The sequence below is a fragment of the Clavelina lepadiformis genome, chromosome 3 (assembly GCF_947623445.1).
Source record: "Clavelina lepadiformis chromosome 3, kaClaLepa1.1, whole genome shotgun sequence".
In the NCBI taxonomy this organism is placed as follows: Eukaryota; Metazoa; Chordata; class Ascidiacea; order Aplousobranchia; family Clavelinidae; genus Clavelina; species Clavelina lepadiformis.
In genome coordinates this window covers 2,414,029-2,430,835 of record NC_135242.1, presented here as the reverse complement: position 1 = coordinate 2,430,835, position 16,807 = coordinate 2,414,029, and the positions used below count along the sequence as shown (strand labels likewise).

Genomic DNA, 16,807 nt, shown 5'->3' with positions numbered 1-16,807 from the left:
TTCGCACCGCTAGAAAATTGTAAATGACATAATGTGTCAATCAGCGCACACGATTCGGATTCGACATCCCTATTTTAGTGGTGCCTAAATTCTAAAACTGGCAAAATGTCACTCTGAGTCAGAACTCTAAACCTTAGCTAAGTAAGCTGGGCTACTGCGTGAGAATATGTGTTAACTGTTGAAGTAAGGTAGGATAGCCGCTAGGGATGTCGAAGCAGCGCAGGATTAACCTATAAGTAAAATAAGCGCGTGCTTAGGAGTTAGGACACCATCACATAAACCTATTCCGGGTGAAGGGATTGCAGCCGCACGGAATCGTAGCTGTCCTGAATACTGTCTTACTGGCATAACAAATAAACGCGACTGCATGGAAAGTGTGGCACCTGCACGCAGGAGATTCATTAACGTGCACGTCATAATTTTTTATCTTCACGCCGAATTATAATAAAGTAATCTTCCAGATAGGCCTAGTGTAGGCCAGCCTATTTAGCCTAGCCATGGCACTGTGCAAGCCGAAGAGATATGAGACCTGGCAAGTCTTTGAACTACTTAAAATCGGCCATGATTTCTTTGATTCTAGACTGCTCTGTTGGTCCTAGTTCGTAAAACTACTTTTTGTTTTAAACATATCCTTCACATCATACCAGCTCTCCATGTTGGAGTTACTAATAGGGACAAGCCGATTATATTGACCAGGCTGATATGACTTATCTGACACAGTAATCTGTGGACAAAATGGTTCAGTTTAATAAAATTCCACCGCTATAATGCTATTATTATAGAACAAAGATGAACTCATCAGTTAAAATATGAATTTTTCTCTTATATTAAACTGCATGTTGCTTTTAAGTTGAAACACTTTGTTAGTTTTAAGTGTATTTTCATATTTTTTAACCTATTATTGTTTTGAAACATAGAAATATTGTATTGAACATAGGTTTTAAGGAATCAGAGTCGCATTGGTGTTTAAACTGCTTCTAAGATAACCCAAAGATCTTTTAAATTGGCTGTGAAAATTATGAGCAATTTATTCACAAAATGTAAATAAAACTATTTCGCTGACTAAGTTCAAACATATCGATTCCAAGATGACAACGACTTCCCTATCAATTGTCAAGGAACTGAGACGACTCGCTCAAAATCCTGCGCACAGAGAGTATTTGTTAAGAAATGACGTAAACTCAATCCTTATTTTTGTGGACCCCGATGAACACCCTGTTGAAGTTGTGAGTGCGCTCGCTACAGTTTGTTGAACACCGATACTATGAAAGTGTTTTACCATCTTGCTTCTGGATATTATATGATGTCGTGAGTTGAACAGTAATGCTAAATTTCTAATAATTCCAACCCTTAGGTAACTGAAGCCTTAAACGCGCTGCTATGTCTTGCGGAAGAAGCAAGCGAGAGTAATGTGACACGACGATCCATGCGAGGAACATTGGGTCTTATCGAACTCATGAAGAAGATTGAAGTCAGGTTGACGAGATACCATAATTCTTGCTTATTTGCTTTGTTAGTTCGATCCTCGAGTCAACCGTGGTATTTAGAATTGTCTGTTTTAATACACGTTAAAAGTTTTAAGTCGGTCTGCCATTTGCAGAGAGGGTTTTGCAGTGGACTGCAAGGCAATTGCAATGAAGATACAACATTTACTGAGCAGCAATTATGCAAGAACACCTGTTTCGTCTCCTAACCCAGGTATGTCGAATATATTAATTTAGTCACATGTCTTCTTTAGTTTATATAATATCAGTTAATTGTAGCCAGGAAAGTATTTCTCTTTGTGATGGCATTATTGTTATGTGGCCATTAAAAATTATGCTTAAACACTTCTACTGTAACTTACTAATTGAGTCTAACGCTGTTCTAACTGGATTGGTGTTACTGAAAATGATTGTTTTAGCAGATTCAGTTATAACTCGGGCAGCCGGGTCGAGAACGGGGCAGAAAAATTCTTTGAAATTTCTCGGCGGAAATAAGAAAGCAAAAGTAATTGTTTTGCAAGTGTCTGGTTTGACTGACCAGGTAATTCAATTTTTTACACAGAGAATTGCAATTGTTGCCTTTTTAAGCCATAGACAGATTTAGGCTGTTTCATCTAAAATTATTTATGCTCTTAATTTATGATTCTTTCGCTGTCTTATTCTTACCAGCTGGTTTTCTTAGTAGATATAGTCAAAATATTGTATCCAAAGGTTTAAAATATATAATGATTACTACACCTTCACCATTGCTTAGGAGATTAATTTGTGTGTTTACTGTCAATGTAGTAAAAATAAACTAAAATATAAAAGCATAATAAATTTTATGCAAATGACAGGAACGCCGACAGATGTGTGTTGATGAGTTGGTTCGAGTCAAAGGTGTCATTTCCCTCACCTTCAACATGCATTTGCAGCGATGCACGGTGCGAGCAAAATCTGAGCTATCTGCCGAGGTGAGACGACAACTGTATGCTAAGATCTTCAGAAATTTGATTGACCTTTGCTTCGATAACAGTTGTTTCAAAAATTCACTGTATTTTTGTCAAATACAGCAAACAACTTAACCAAGGGCAGCAGTTACGTTGTAAAATCAGATATTAATGATATAATTACAATAAACATTTACATGTTAATTGATTGAGAATACATGGGCAAAGATAGAAAAACTTACAATTTGCAAAGCTGTGAACATTAAATATTCTTGCAAGTTGCCCCAACTTGTCACCACATGTCTCTGATACCTTTTTACCTCAATCCATATCATGACAAGTTGACAGCACACATTGTAAAAAGGTGCAAAGTTTTTATCCTTCATATGCTTTAAGACTTTGGCTGGTGCCATCAAGAAGACTCATGTGATGGAAGCGGCTCAAGTATTGAAGAATGAAGAAGGGGAAGACATGGTTGTGCCGCTTGACACCAAGATTGAAGGTTAATTTGAACACATTTATTGGCATTTTAAGCTCCTATGCCAAGCCATCATCATCTTGGGTGATAAAATATTGTTGTGAATAACTTGTTGTCGATATTGGTAGATTTCACACCACCTCCACATTATGTTAAATACTCAACCCTTTATTAAATTTCTCAAACCGGCTCTTTTCATTTGTTAATCAAGATAACAAAGATTCAGACCTTCCGCCATATTTGGATGAAGAACCAGCTGACTCCCCTTTGAAGGAAGATAAAGCGGTTGCGAGACCTGGCTCCGGTGGAGGGTTTGGCTCCTACGCAGGCTCCTGGTTTGGGAGCGTTATAAACGCTGTAAATAAAAACCTTTACTGGTGACCCCGCTCATGAGGCGTGGTGAGTCAAATCATTAACCGCAGTGCATGTTTGCTTTCCTTCGAAGTTTCTTCATTTTCAGAACAAAAACTCTGACTCACTTTTTTTTGAGTTGTAGACGTTGAGTTAATTTTATATGTCATGTGGGTTGCAGTAAGCCAAAAGTAACATTTGTTGAGCTGAATTTGGCTGGTGTTTTGCTGTAACTTGCATTTCTCGTCAATTTTTGATGAATATCAACAAAGTGTTAAATTTTGGACTTATTTCTAATTGTTTGAAACGTTATTTTGACTTAATAGCAAATATTCGTGAAGGTTTAAGTGAAATTTGCGTTTTCTGAAATGATTTTAAAACGGATTGCTTTTATGTAAAATTGCCAATACTTGTTGAATATCTTTCTTTGGCACAGTCCAGCAAAGGGTTTTGTTCTTCATGGTAACAACCACATTCGAAATGTTGACAAACCAAAACTGCCACCGGTTATATAGACAGATCTTTTGTACAGTAAAAGCCTTAACCTTGTCTGATAAAGTGAAAACGGTTGTTTATGGATTTGGGTGACAGTGAAAACTGGCACGTCTCTTCCGGAACTTGACTAACAAATGTGTAAGTTTCAAACATTGGTTTGTCAATGATCGATTATTATGAATTAAAGGTGCTTTTGTGTCATAGAAAATTTATAGATGATATGTAAGTTGACGTCATAGATATAACTTTATTGCTTAGGTTTGCATAATTTCTTAAAAAAGGGTGTCACCTGCGTGAAGTGAGTGACACATGCCCAATATTGCACCAAGCCAATAAACCTCAAATACGTTCAACAGCTTGGATTTCTTTCCTCACGGATATTTTTAACAATATCACTTTGTATTGCAACGTTGGCTTAAGCATACTGTATGTCGATGTATTTTAGGATTTTGTAAAAATGTACTAAATTTATGTGGAATTATTTTCGGTCAAAACTTGTTACGTCCCGTTCATTCATAAATGAAATGTTCATTTGATAGCGTCTGGTAATATACTGCCCATGATATTTGTCACCCAATGTTGCCATTTTTATAATGTAAATAGAGCGGCATTATGACGTCCATGGAACTGATCTTTTTCTATGTGCAGCGAATTCATGTTTTATTGATCTTCACAATAAAATACCAAAAAAAGTGTTGACAAAAGTAGTTGGCCCAGGATCGACTTATTTCCATTTTTGTGATGATCACGTGCCGGGATCTCAGTGATATGCTTTCATACCTACCAGCGCTATCGTTGTAAACAACGTTTGCTCCAGGTCGGTGGTTCTGGTCCACATGAACAGTTTTAATTTCTGGCAACACGATATGGCAGTAAAAGATTTACTTTGTGCATCTGTCGGAGTTTCAGCAGCCTTCGCCATCCTGACCACTGGATGGCGGAAGTGGGCCGAAACCAGCTTCCCGCCTTTTTTACAATTCATACTGTGTAGCAATTGTAATCTTTTATATGTGGAGGCACAGCGACGCACTTCTCTCTGACCCGGTGGCTCTCAACCTTTCATGGGTCGTGACCCTCAAAACCCTTGGCTCCCTGCTCATCAATAAAAAATGCAGATTGCTGATTGCAAGACATTTTTTACTTCACTACTGCGTGTGCCTTCGCGCCTCTAATTTTGCACAGCAAGCACGAAAACTTGAGAAACTTGTGTCCCGCTTTGCCTCGTCTTCCCTTACTACTTCACTATAGCTCACTAGTGAAGCATCTGATTGTGGCTCCCGTTGAACGCTCCCATGTTTCCCGCAAGGGGGCCATTGGACCTCGGTTGAGAAACTCTGCTATAACTAAATTATGCCAGAGCATCTGTACATGTTCTCGGTCAATAAAACTATTTCAAGTTGGACTCAGCTGTGGACCAGGGACGACTTAACTTTATTTCCCCGTATTTAGATCTACAGACAGTATATAACTTAAATAATGTTCTACTTAAAACAGTTATGGCCAAGCACGTATTGCAAATGTGGGCTCTTTTAAGGCGAAGATGTCGTCTACCATGACGTCATCATGTAAAAACAACATGCTTGATAACCGAGGTTTCGATGAAGTTATGTATGGTATGAATAGCGGGCTAGCTAAAATTCCATTATGGTTCGCTCTTTCGGTGTTCGTTTTTCTCATTTATTGTGACAAGTGAAGGAGCAAATGTTGCCTCTTTTCCCGAGCACTAAAACCCTAGGTACGTCTCTGATTCCGTAAAGGTGCAATCTCATGTGGGTGTAATTTCGTATTGGTTTAATCCCTTGAGGGTGCACTTCCATGTGGCTGCGAATCCTGGGATTCCGTATTGGTTCAAACCGGTTTGGGTGCAACCCCGCGTGGGTGCAACGCCGTAGCCACCAACCAGAAGCAGACAATGGTTGCGACATTTCACAAACACACAGCCATCACTCGTGATATGTTTTTCGATAGATGTCTTCGAATCATGTGACTATACAACAACCGTAACAATAGAAGACCAAAACAAAAGAGTGCTTACGATTTACACACACAATGAACTATTTTAAGATTCACAAAGTAAACCTTCGAAGTCGCTGCCTTCAATTAAATTTCAATTGAACGACGACGAAGTAACTTGAAAGTCGTTTCGAAATATCGACCAAACAGTTGATCAACTACATCATGTAACATTATACTCAGCATTGTTGGCTACGCAGAGAGGCCGACTAGATTTATTTGACATGGTTTCTTTTCTCGTTGCACCCGTTGCTATGTCACCCGCAATCCCGCATCATTGTTCGATGTGTGCAGTGTGCACCATCGCTTTCTAATTCTGATGAACAACCAAAAAATTGCTCTCAATTTCAAGTGTCACGCAATTCCTTAAAGCTATCTGATGGAAAAGCTAAAAAATGCTAAAAACTTTTAAACGTGTTAAAGCCATGTTGCTAGAATGTCTAAGCCCCCAGTAATTTATTCACTACCGCTGGAAAAATCAAAGTCATATAAGAATAGGGCATAAAAATCGCACTAAATTTGTCAATATTGAAAGCAAGATTTTATCACATGAAAAATTTTATTTGATTTTTGACAAGACTTTGTGTCGAATTTTCATCGTATGCTTTAGTTATATTTACATATATATATATAATAATATATATAATAATATAAATAATATAAATAATATAAATAATATAAATAATATAAATAATATAAATAATATAAATAATATAAATAATATAAATAATATAAATAATATAAATAATATAAATAATATAAATAATATAAATAATATAAATAATATAAATAATATAAATAATATAAATAATATAAATAATATAAATAATATAAATAATATAAATAATATAAATAATATAAATAATATAAATAATATAAATAATATAAATAATATAAATAATATAAATAATATAAATAATATAAATAATATAAATAATATAAATAATATAAATAATATAAATAATATAAATAATATAAATAATATAAATAATATAAATAATATAAATAATATAAATAATATAATATAATTATAATAATATAAATAATATAATATAATATAAAATATATAAATAATATAAATAATATAAATAATATAAATAATATAAATAATATAAATAATATAAATAATATAAATAATATAAATAATATAAATAATATAAATAATATAAATAATATAAATAATATAAATAATATAAATAATATAAATAATATAAATAATATAAATAATATAAATAATATAAATAATATAAATAATATAAATAATATAATATAATTATAATAATATAAATAATATAATATAATATAAAATATATAAATAATATAAATAATATAAATAATATAAATAATATAAATAATATAAATAATATAAATAATATAAATAATATAAATAATATAAATAATATAAATAATATAAATAATATAAATAATATAAATAATATAAATAATATAAATAATATAAATAATATAAATAATATAAATAATATAAATAATATAAATAATATAAATAATATAAATAATATAAATAATATAAATAATATAAATAATATAAATAATATAAATAATATAAATAATATAAATAATATAAATAATATAAATAATATAAATAATATAAATAATATAAATAATATAAATAATATAAATAATATAAATAATATAAATAATATAAATAATATAATATAATTATAATAATATAAATAATATAATATAATATAAAATATATGATAATATTTACATATATATAAAACATAGCCTACTTGTTAAAATTTTGAAATTATCACGTGAAAAGTACCGAGTACCGGGACCGACCGAAATTTTTGATAAAAGTAATTCGGTATTATTTTCCAGAAATACCGCGGTACAGTAATTCGGTACTATAGCCTAGTACCGCGGTACTGCCCTCCTATGGCGGTGGACTAGGTAACATTATGGTTTGTTCCTTGTGTAATCGTTTTTCTCATTTATTGTGACAAGTGGAGGAGCAAATATTGTCTCTGTTCCCGAGCAGTAAAACCCGGTACGCCTCTGATTCCGTAAGGGTGAAACCTCATGTAGCTGCTGCATATCCTGCAATTGCGCATGAGGGCAATTCCATGCCGGTTCAAACCCGTGTGGGTGCAATCCCGCGTGGGTGCAACGCCGTGGCCACCCACTAGATATAGATAATGGTCGCGACATTTCACAAACACATGACAACCACTCGTGATTCGTTTTTCGATAGATGCCTTCGTATCACGTGACTACAACAACCGTAACAAAAGAAGACCAAAACAAAAGAGTGCTTACGATTTACACACACAATGAACTATTTTAAGATTCACAAAGTAAACCTTCGAAGTCGCTGCCTTCAATTAAATTTCAATTGAACGACGACGAAGTAACTTGAAAGTCGTTTCGAAATATCGACCAAACAGTTGATCAACTACATCATGTAACATTATACTCAGCATTGTTGGCTACGCAGAGAGGCCGACTAGATTTATTTGACATGTTTTTTTTCTAGCTGCACCCGTTGCTTATATGTCACCCGCAATCCCGCATAATTTTTCGATGTGTGCACTGGACAGTAGTGGACACCATCACTTTCTAATTCTGATGAACAACCAAAAAATTTAGTTTTCTTCTCGCAAATACTGCGCATGTCACTAACCTGTATTTGAACGGTAATCATTAAAAGGTCACTACATAGTTTCGAAGTTAGTTACAATAGCACAGTATTTTTGTAATGCGCCAAAACAATTTAACTTTCCGAAATGCGATTTAATAATGACGTTTGACAACCACAGTAGTTGTAAAAATACGAATCAGCATACGCAGCTGGGAATGAAGAAGTCTTCACGAATGACTGGATTTTAAATGGTAACGTGACAAGGCATTTCGTGACTGTGCGAACCATAACAATAGAGTGACATTACATCAGCAGCTATTTCGGCTTTACCGTTCGAGTGTTTGGAGCTATAAAAGTTTGCGCTATCAGCAAAAGATTTTTAGAAACAGAAACTTATGTTAGTGTTACGGTGGTTGAGTGCTTTAGTATATTTCTGCCATTTCTTAAGTGGTATTTCGGACCGTAGCCAGGGCAAAGGAGGCAAATATGTCAAGTACGGCCCCAAATAAGTATGTTGTTAAATGTAGTTTAGCAAAAAAATATTCCAGAAAATCTGCGAAGGCAAGGGCATTTGTGTCAAATAGCTACAACTTGTGGTCTCCCTATAACGTTAGTCAGACGGAGGCTGTCCTGGGTATTGACATATACCGGCTATTCTTAAAGAAAATTCAACCAAGTTCCCGAAACTATCAAAACATTTTTTGCTCAATGATAAAGAGGTAATGAGCCATAACAAAGACAAACTGAGAAAGAAAGGATATTTAAGACTTATCTTGATTGAGACTGAGTGCAGGGATATAACATATAGCAATGGAAGCTGCTTAGGCTTGCGTAGCTTAATTGCAATCTTCAAGTAAGAATTATTGTCAAAAATGTGTTCGACTAATTTTCTTGTTTGATTGCATTCCTTTTGAAGGATTATATGTTGAAGAGGAAAAAAATTAATTCGCTAATTTATAAAATTTAATTTGTAAATGTAAATGAATGTATATGTTTATAAATATAAATGCACAAATTTTGTAAAAAACAATGCAGAAACAATGCTTCACAGATGCTTTTACGTAAAAGTTTAATTATTTTAAAACGTATCGATATCAAACATTAATTTGCATCGATTAAAAAGTGACTCGGTCACAATTTTGTTTTCATATTTTGCTGTTCAAGTACACAAATATCCCGACATTGAAAATTTCTCTGTTTATCTCCATGTATCGCTCGTCTTGTTATGATAGATGTGACAAACTTCGAATCTTCTTGATTCAGATATCGTGTTGCCATATCTTTATCTTGATTCAATGCTTTGTTTTACGTAATTTGACACCATAGAAAAGACCGACCTTTCAATATTTCTCTGTTGTTGCTGTGTCTGTCTGTGGCAATCTCAAATACGGATTGTTTGATACGAATGTTTACAAATTATTTTCTTGCCACCTAGCTTCTATGTTACATGTTCTTCTATGTTACGTACCTTGCACAGCTGTGCGATTTGTTTTGTTGTTCGTTTCTTTTTGATGCAACCCAGGTGGTCCAAATACTTTCAAATAGTCGATGAAAAATATTGTGCTTTTTATGGTAAGCTCCCGCTTACACCGTTACGATTGCTTCATCAAAAATGCAAAAGATATTTCAGCTGAGTGAAACGTTTTACTTAAACATTCATAGAAATATGTGCGGGGAAACGGAAAATAGATAGATAAATCGGAAAATCCGGGCCTGGCTATACGAACACGATGATATAGCGTAAACAATTTGACTTATTAGTTTGAAGTATTGGTTTAGCTTAAAATAAAACAAAGATTTTAGACTTGATTTTACGTTTATGGTTACGGCTGCTTGAAATACTTTTATAGCCATGTCTGCAGTCTGCTGAATATTGAACAAATACTTTTACAAATTGATTAACGCAACAAATATACAGTACACAGAAATTTTAACAAACGCAGTTTGAATACACTAAATATTATGGCATTTATTAAAAAGTGTCGATTCAGTGCTAACTTAACTGGCATTACAGTTAATAAACAATAACTGTAGATAATTCCACATTTTTAAGTTGTTGCGAAACATAGCATAGCGTATATTTTGACACCTTTCACATATAATTGATATTCTTGCAATTCATGATAATGAGTCCAAAGTTTTCTTGTTTTGTTGTAGAGTATGTTTAGCTATAATAATAGCAACTGCTATTACTTATATTATCATGGATCAAAGCAAGGCAGAAGAATTAGAACTTGCCACCAAATTGAAAACTGATCTTTGTGACGAAAATGGCCGAGAAAAAGACCCAGTTAAGTGTGCTGAGATATTTCACAAAATGGGAGTCATTTACATGAATCGAGCAAATGTGACCAAAGATAAACTTTGCTTCATCCAAAGCGCAACGTTGCTGAATGCTGCGATTGTGAGAGATCCGGCAAACAAAGAAAAAGTAGAAGAAGATCTCCGGACGCTTTGCTTGTATCTTCTCAAATCAGCCAATGCAGACGACAATCAAGCTGATCTGTTGTTGGAAACCAAGCGGTTGAAAGAAATGGTGGACAAGATGAGAACAAATACAAAGGATGAGCTTAAACTGGTGAATAATATTCCGGATGAGGCAGATGGTGATAAACTTAGACAACTGGAAGAGGCCAAAATAAAAGATGTTCAAAAACTGCAAAATAGTATTACAAACGACTTCAAGGCTGTTATGGCGGAGTTAGCCGAGTTCTGCGTTCATGTTTTGGGGGAATTACCTTGTGATTATGCTTTGGTTGGAATGGGTTCATTAGCTCGAGGTGAAGTAACACCATATTCTGATTTTGAAAGTCTTATTGTATTGCAAGAAGGTGTGCAGAATTGGCCAAACTATGAATCAATCGTTGAACATTATCGCTGGTTTGCTGTCATTTTTCAAGTCGTCATCATCAATCTTGGGGAAACCATAATTCCTAGTGTAATCATTTCAAGTTTAAATGATTTCAATTCACCAAATGGGAATTGGTTTTGGGATAAAAACACCAAGCATGGTATTTCATTTGATGCCTTGTATCCTTTTGCTAGTAACGTCCCACTTGGTAGGTTTATTAAACCAAAAAATAACCCTCACACCACAGAGTTGATTAAACCAGTTAGTGCAATGGTACATTACCTGGACAGTGAAGAAGATGCTCGCATAGGCTATCACTTAGCGGATATTCTTTCTCGTAACTGTTATGTTGCTGGAAATGTGTCTCTTTGTGAAGAGTTTGACAAACAAGTTAAGATCAAGTTGTCAGCTGAACAAAACAAATCTGCCATTATATCTAAAACTTGTGATTATATTAAAGAAGACTTGGAAAAGTTTGGAATAAGAAATAATCTTTATTACTCTGGTGATGGAGATTATTGTAACATCAAGAGTGTTGTTTACAGAAGCACTACAATATTCATATCTGCTCTTGGAAAGCTGCTTGCTATCGAATCACCTTCTTGCTTTGAGATTATCGATGAGCTTGCTTCAATTGCTTTGTCTAAAGATTTTGCTCATAAATTGAAGTATGCAGTGGCTGTTGCTTGTGAAGTTCGTTTGAAAATTTATGGTGGGAAAGAGGAACAGGATAATTGGATTGATGAGGGGTTGATGTCAATGAGTGGGGTTGGTGAACTGAGTCAGACTGTTGGAGCAAAAAGTCTCATCGATTACTTTTTAATCGCCTATTCATTGCAATACGACATTGCGAAATACCACAAGTTTCCTTTAGTGAATTTTTATGAAAGTCCCGAAGTGTTGGTTGCTGTAGCCAACTATTACTTTCGACGTTATCAAAGTGCTATTCAGTCTGGAAAGTTTTTTCTCACTAACGCTACCAAGAAAAATAACCAACTACCTGCAACTTGGCAGAAAGTTTCAAATAAAACTAAACTCTCATTATTTGGAAAACACTATTCACAAATTCAGCTGCATTTGAACAGTATAAAAAGTGAGGAAAAACCTGGATTGCTGAAGGATATTTTTGAACAGGCGGTTTCTTCACGGGATATTGCTGATACATTAAAAATAATGTGTATTTGCTTTCATAGAATGGAAAAATATAATGATGCATTGCTTGCAAATGAACAAGAACTAGCTATACGAAAAAATCTTCCGAAATACGAGGGACAGGAAAGAGACATTGCAGACTGTTCAAACGCTTCTGGTCTTGTTTGGTCTGGTTTGGGAAACCATAAGCAATCTTTACTGGAGGTTCAATCGTCACTAAATTCTGTTCTCGGAATGAAATACAAAGACAAAAATAGGGATTTGGTAGTGTCGTACTTTAATGTCGGTTGTAGGCATAACGCGCTACGACAGAGTGACAGAGCCCTAACAGCACTTCGTGAAGGTATGCGTATTGTGCGGAAATTGCCACCTACTACTACAACTAAAAGATATTTATCAAGATTCCGTCAGGAGATTGGTGTTGCTTTATTTAATAAACAGAAATTTGACAACGCTTTGAACGAATTTAAAACATCACTAAAGATGCGAAAGCAAATTTCTTCAGATGAAACCAAAGATGAAGATATCGCAGCTATCATTAGCTGGACGGCACTATGTTTAAGTTCGAAGGGGGAGTCTACAGAAGCTAAGAAACTTTATGAAGAGGAACTAGTCATTCGTGAAAACATCTTATCAGATAAAGGTTTTGATTTTTATCTTACCGGTAGGCTTCATCGAAAAGGAATGTGTCTTGATAATCTCACAAGACATGAAGAGGGGATTGAATGTTACAAGTCTGCCCTTACGTTCAGAAAGCAATATTTAGGCGATTCGCCTGAAGATAGATATATCGCTTTGCTTAACTTCTATTTCGGAAATTCTTTGCGTCTGGTGCAGAAATGGGACGAAGCTCTAAGTCACTATCAGCATGGTTTGGAAATAGCGTTGATACCTAAAGAAAGCTGGAATGATGATCTCAGCAACTTTCATCATCAAATCGCAATCTGCTTGGAAAATCTTGATAGATACGAGGAAGCGTTGAAACATTATCAACTGTCTGTAGAGAATAGAAAATTGTTCTCAGAAAATGCAGAAAAGGATAAAAACATTGCTGTCATCTATAACGACATGGGGAACTGCTTGAGAGAAACTCACAAATTTCAGGAAGCTTTGGCTATTTGTGAAAAGAGTCTGCATATACACAGGCTCGCATCAGAGGATAAATTCAAAGATTTGGATGTGGCGAATAGTCTTCACAAGGTCAGTTTGTGCTTCACTGGCCTCTGTGATTACAATAAAGCTTTGGAAAACGACGTGTTGTCTTTAGAGATTAAAAGAACAATTTCGAAAAACGAAAATACAGATGAAGTTGTAGCCGCTGCTTATCACAGTGTAGGAGTATCTTTGTTTAACATCGGCAAGTATCAGGATGCTTTAAAAAACTTGCATAATGCTTTGGAAATACGAATTCAGGTTTCAACAAACAACTCGGTGGATGACAAGGTAGCCAACACACATCGTGAAATAGGAAAGTGTCAAACATATTTAGGTAATTTTCCGAAAGCATTGCATCACTTTGGTTTGGCAATAGAAGTAAAGAAACGATTGTCAACCGATCAATGCAAGAAAGAACTCACTTCTGTTCTTGATGACAAAGCTTATTGCCTACACCTAGCAAACTGTTACGATAAATCGAACGAAATTTATGAAGAAATTTTGATTATAGTGAAATCCGCCTTAAAAGACAAAACGTCCAGTTATGAGACTGCTGTTCTGCTTTCTGACTGCGGAAGCTACTTGCTTCGTCTCCAGCAATACGAAGAAGCTAGGCAACATTTTCAATCTTCTTTAGATATGAGGAAAAAATTGAAGCAAGAAGACAATGATGAAATAGCAGGTATTTGCAATAAAATGGGCACATGCTTAAAAAACATTGGAGAGGTGGAAGATGCTCTTCGGTATTTCCAGTTAGACTTAAACATCATACAAAATATTCATTCTGATGGAAATGCCCACTATGATTTGGTTTGTACTCTCAATGATATCGGTTCATGTCTAGTTACACTTGTTCGTTATAACGAAGCATTAGATTTTTACAAACGTTCGTTGAATATGAGGGAAGAGTTAGCTACAGATGTTAGCATTGACAAAGACGTATCGGTGATATGCCAAAATATTGGAACTTGCTTGCTGGGCCTTGATAAATTCGAAGAAGCTCTTAATTATTATGACCGAAGCTTACATATTTGGAATAAACTCCACAAGCATGTAGCAAACGACAAAGTACTGAAGAATGCTTCATGGAACACTACCTTCTACAGCATTCACACTGCAATGGGAACGTGTTTGTATAATCTTGGCAGGAAAGCAGAAGCATTGAAACAATACCAAATTGCGGTTGAGATGAAAACATCGACATCAAGTGATAGAGAAAAAGATAAAGAAATAGCTAAAATTTACGACATCATGGGAATTTGCTTGAGAGAGATGCGTGATTTTCATCAAGCTTTAGAAGTTTGTAAAATAGTCTAAAAATAAGGAAGTTGGCATCAGAGGATGAAAGCAAGGATATGGATGTGGCCAAAAGTCTCCATGAAATTAGTTTGTGTTTTACTGGGCTCAATAAGTTCGATGATGCTTTGGAAAAACATCTATATTATTTAGAGATAACAAAAAGGGCAAATCCTCAAAACGACAATGTAAACAAGGCAGTAGCCACAGGACTTCATTTTGTGGGAACATCATTGTTTGCTCTTGATAAGTATGAAGATGCATTACGCTATTTTCGAGAAGCTCTGGAAATCCAGAGAGATACGTCTTCAAATGTTTCTATGGATGAAACAGTCGCTGAAACACAACATCAAATAGGCAAGTGTTTGGCATTTCTTAGTCGTTTTGAGGAATCACTGAAACATCTTCGTTTTGCCTTAGACATATATAAGCAATCGACAAATGGTAAAGACAAAGGGAATTTGATAAAGGTTCTGTCTGATATAGGCGGTTGCCTAAGTTTTGCAAACCGTTCTAATGAGGCAAAAGAAATAAACAAGGAAGTGTTGGCGATACTAAAATCTGATTTATCAGATAGAAGTCCCAGTTATGAGACTGCTGGCATGCTTTTTAGTTGCGCTCTTGAATTATCCGATCTTCATCAGCATGAGGAAGCTTTAGAAAACTTCCAAGCATCTTTAGAAATGAGGAAGCAGTTGAATCTACAAGAGGAAGATGAAAGGATCGCAAGCACTTATCACAACATCGGAAAGTGCTTACAAAAAATGAGAAGAGCAGAAGAAGCTCTTAAATATTTGGAGAAAGACTTAAACATTTTAAAGAAAATTTATCCTGATGAATATCCACGTCGGGATTTTATTTGCTCACTGAATCAAATTGGTTCCTGCTTGTGTTCAGTCCAACGTTTTGAGGAAGCATTACCTTATTTCAAGCGGTCTTTAAGCATGAGGCAAGAGTTAATCGGAAACATTGAAGCTGACAAAGACGCTTCTACGTTTTGCTACAATGTTGGACGATGTCTAGCAGGCCTCAAACAATTTACTGATGCTCTTGAATATTTTTATCAAGGTTTAGAGATCTGGAAAAAAGTTGATGAAACTGTTGTAAAAGATAAAATAATTGCGGAATTTACTGCTTATATCAAATTTTGCTCATCAAAAGTATAAACTAGAACTGTACCTAACTGTAGCCTAATATAATGTTCACGCAGGCTGAGCCGTGTAATAAATAATAAGATTGAGAAATGATGACCATAAATGACAAATTTGTTTATGAAATATTGCAAAACATGTTGCTGTAAAATGAAATATAGGTTAAAATTAAGTATTTTATTTTAAATGTATGGCTTGTGTTTCTTTTACCAAATGTAAAGTATGTTATACTTTTATATATTATCTTATATCAGGAATTTATTAAGTAATTTATTATAAATAATAATTAATTAGTATAACCCTCATAGATAATATTGACTTCCAAGTGCAACAAAATATGATATAATACATTCTAATACATTAAACAGTGAAGTTATTCACCAATTTGTCAATTAAGCTCCTGATTGAATTTCCAAAACTGTGATCACTTTAGTCATGTTTTGCGAAGAGTAAATGTTTTCTGCTTCGTTATTTTATGAACGCGTATCTGGTTTATCAGAGAAATGCTTTTGTTTTAAAACAAGCATTTCAGTGCAAACTTTATTTCCTCATTGCGTGAACCTTTTTGGTGACTTTTTATTTATCATTCAGCTTAATAACATTTCTAAGGTATTGTTTACAGAACGTAAGATTGAATTTTATGAAGTATCATTTCTTCTTGAAAACTTTGTATATTATTTTAATGTTATGCACATATAACATGTTGTGTATATATGCATCTGTGACTTTTCGTGCACCTTTCCATAAACAAGTAAAAGTTTGGTTTCATATCCACATTTAGGTTTGCTGACCGTGTTAAGCTTTTGTCTTTGTAGCAACGCAGTCTAGTTTACATCTTGCTCGTTTT

The 16,807-nt window shown here is 34.5% G+C and overlaps 2 protein-coding genes across 3 annotated transcripts; both read left to right on the top strand.

Annotated features, from left to right (window-relative positions):
• Nucleotides 1–921: 921 nt before the first annotated feature.
• Nucleotides 922–4,432, top strand: LOC143450358 (armadillo repeat-containing protein 1-like). Of its 2 annotated transcripts, none has more exons than XM_076950873.1 (7): nucleotides 922–1,226; nucleotides 1,355–1,476; nucleotides 1,601–1,698; nucleotides 1,907–2,025; nucleotides 2,321–2,437; nucleotides 2,810–2,915; nucleotides 3,103–4,432. In XM_076950873.1, the coding sequence occupies exons 1-7, from the start codon at nucleotides 1,089–1,091 to the stop codon at nucleotides 3,270–3,272; spliced, it is 870 nt and encodes a 289-aa protein (XP_076806988.1). In that variant the 5' UTR covers nucleotides 922–1,088; the 3' UTR covers nucleotides 3,273–4,432. The 2 variants fall into 2 exon arrangements, with proteins under 2 accessions (XP_076806988.1, XP_076806987.1); XM_076950872.1 differs by having other exon boundaries at nucleotides 1,904–2,025.
• Nucleotides 4,433–14,868: 10,436 nt separating this feature from the next.
• LOC143450745 (uncharacterized) lies at nucleotides 14,869–16,498 on the top strand. The gene has a single exon (XM_076951405.1). The coding sequence runs from the start codon at nucleotides 14,869–14,871 to the stop codon at nucleotides 15,973–15,975; it is 1,107 nt and encodes a 368-aa protein (XP_076807520.1). The 3' UTR covers nucleotides 15,976–16,498.
• The last annotated feature ends 309 nt before the right edge of the window (nucleotides 16,499–16,807 follow it).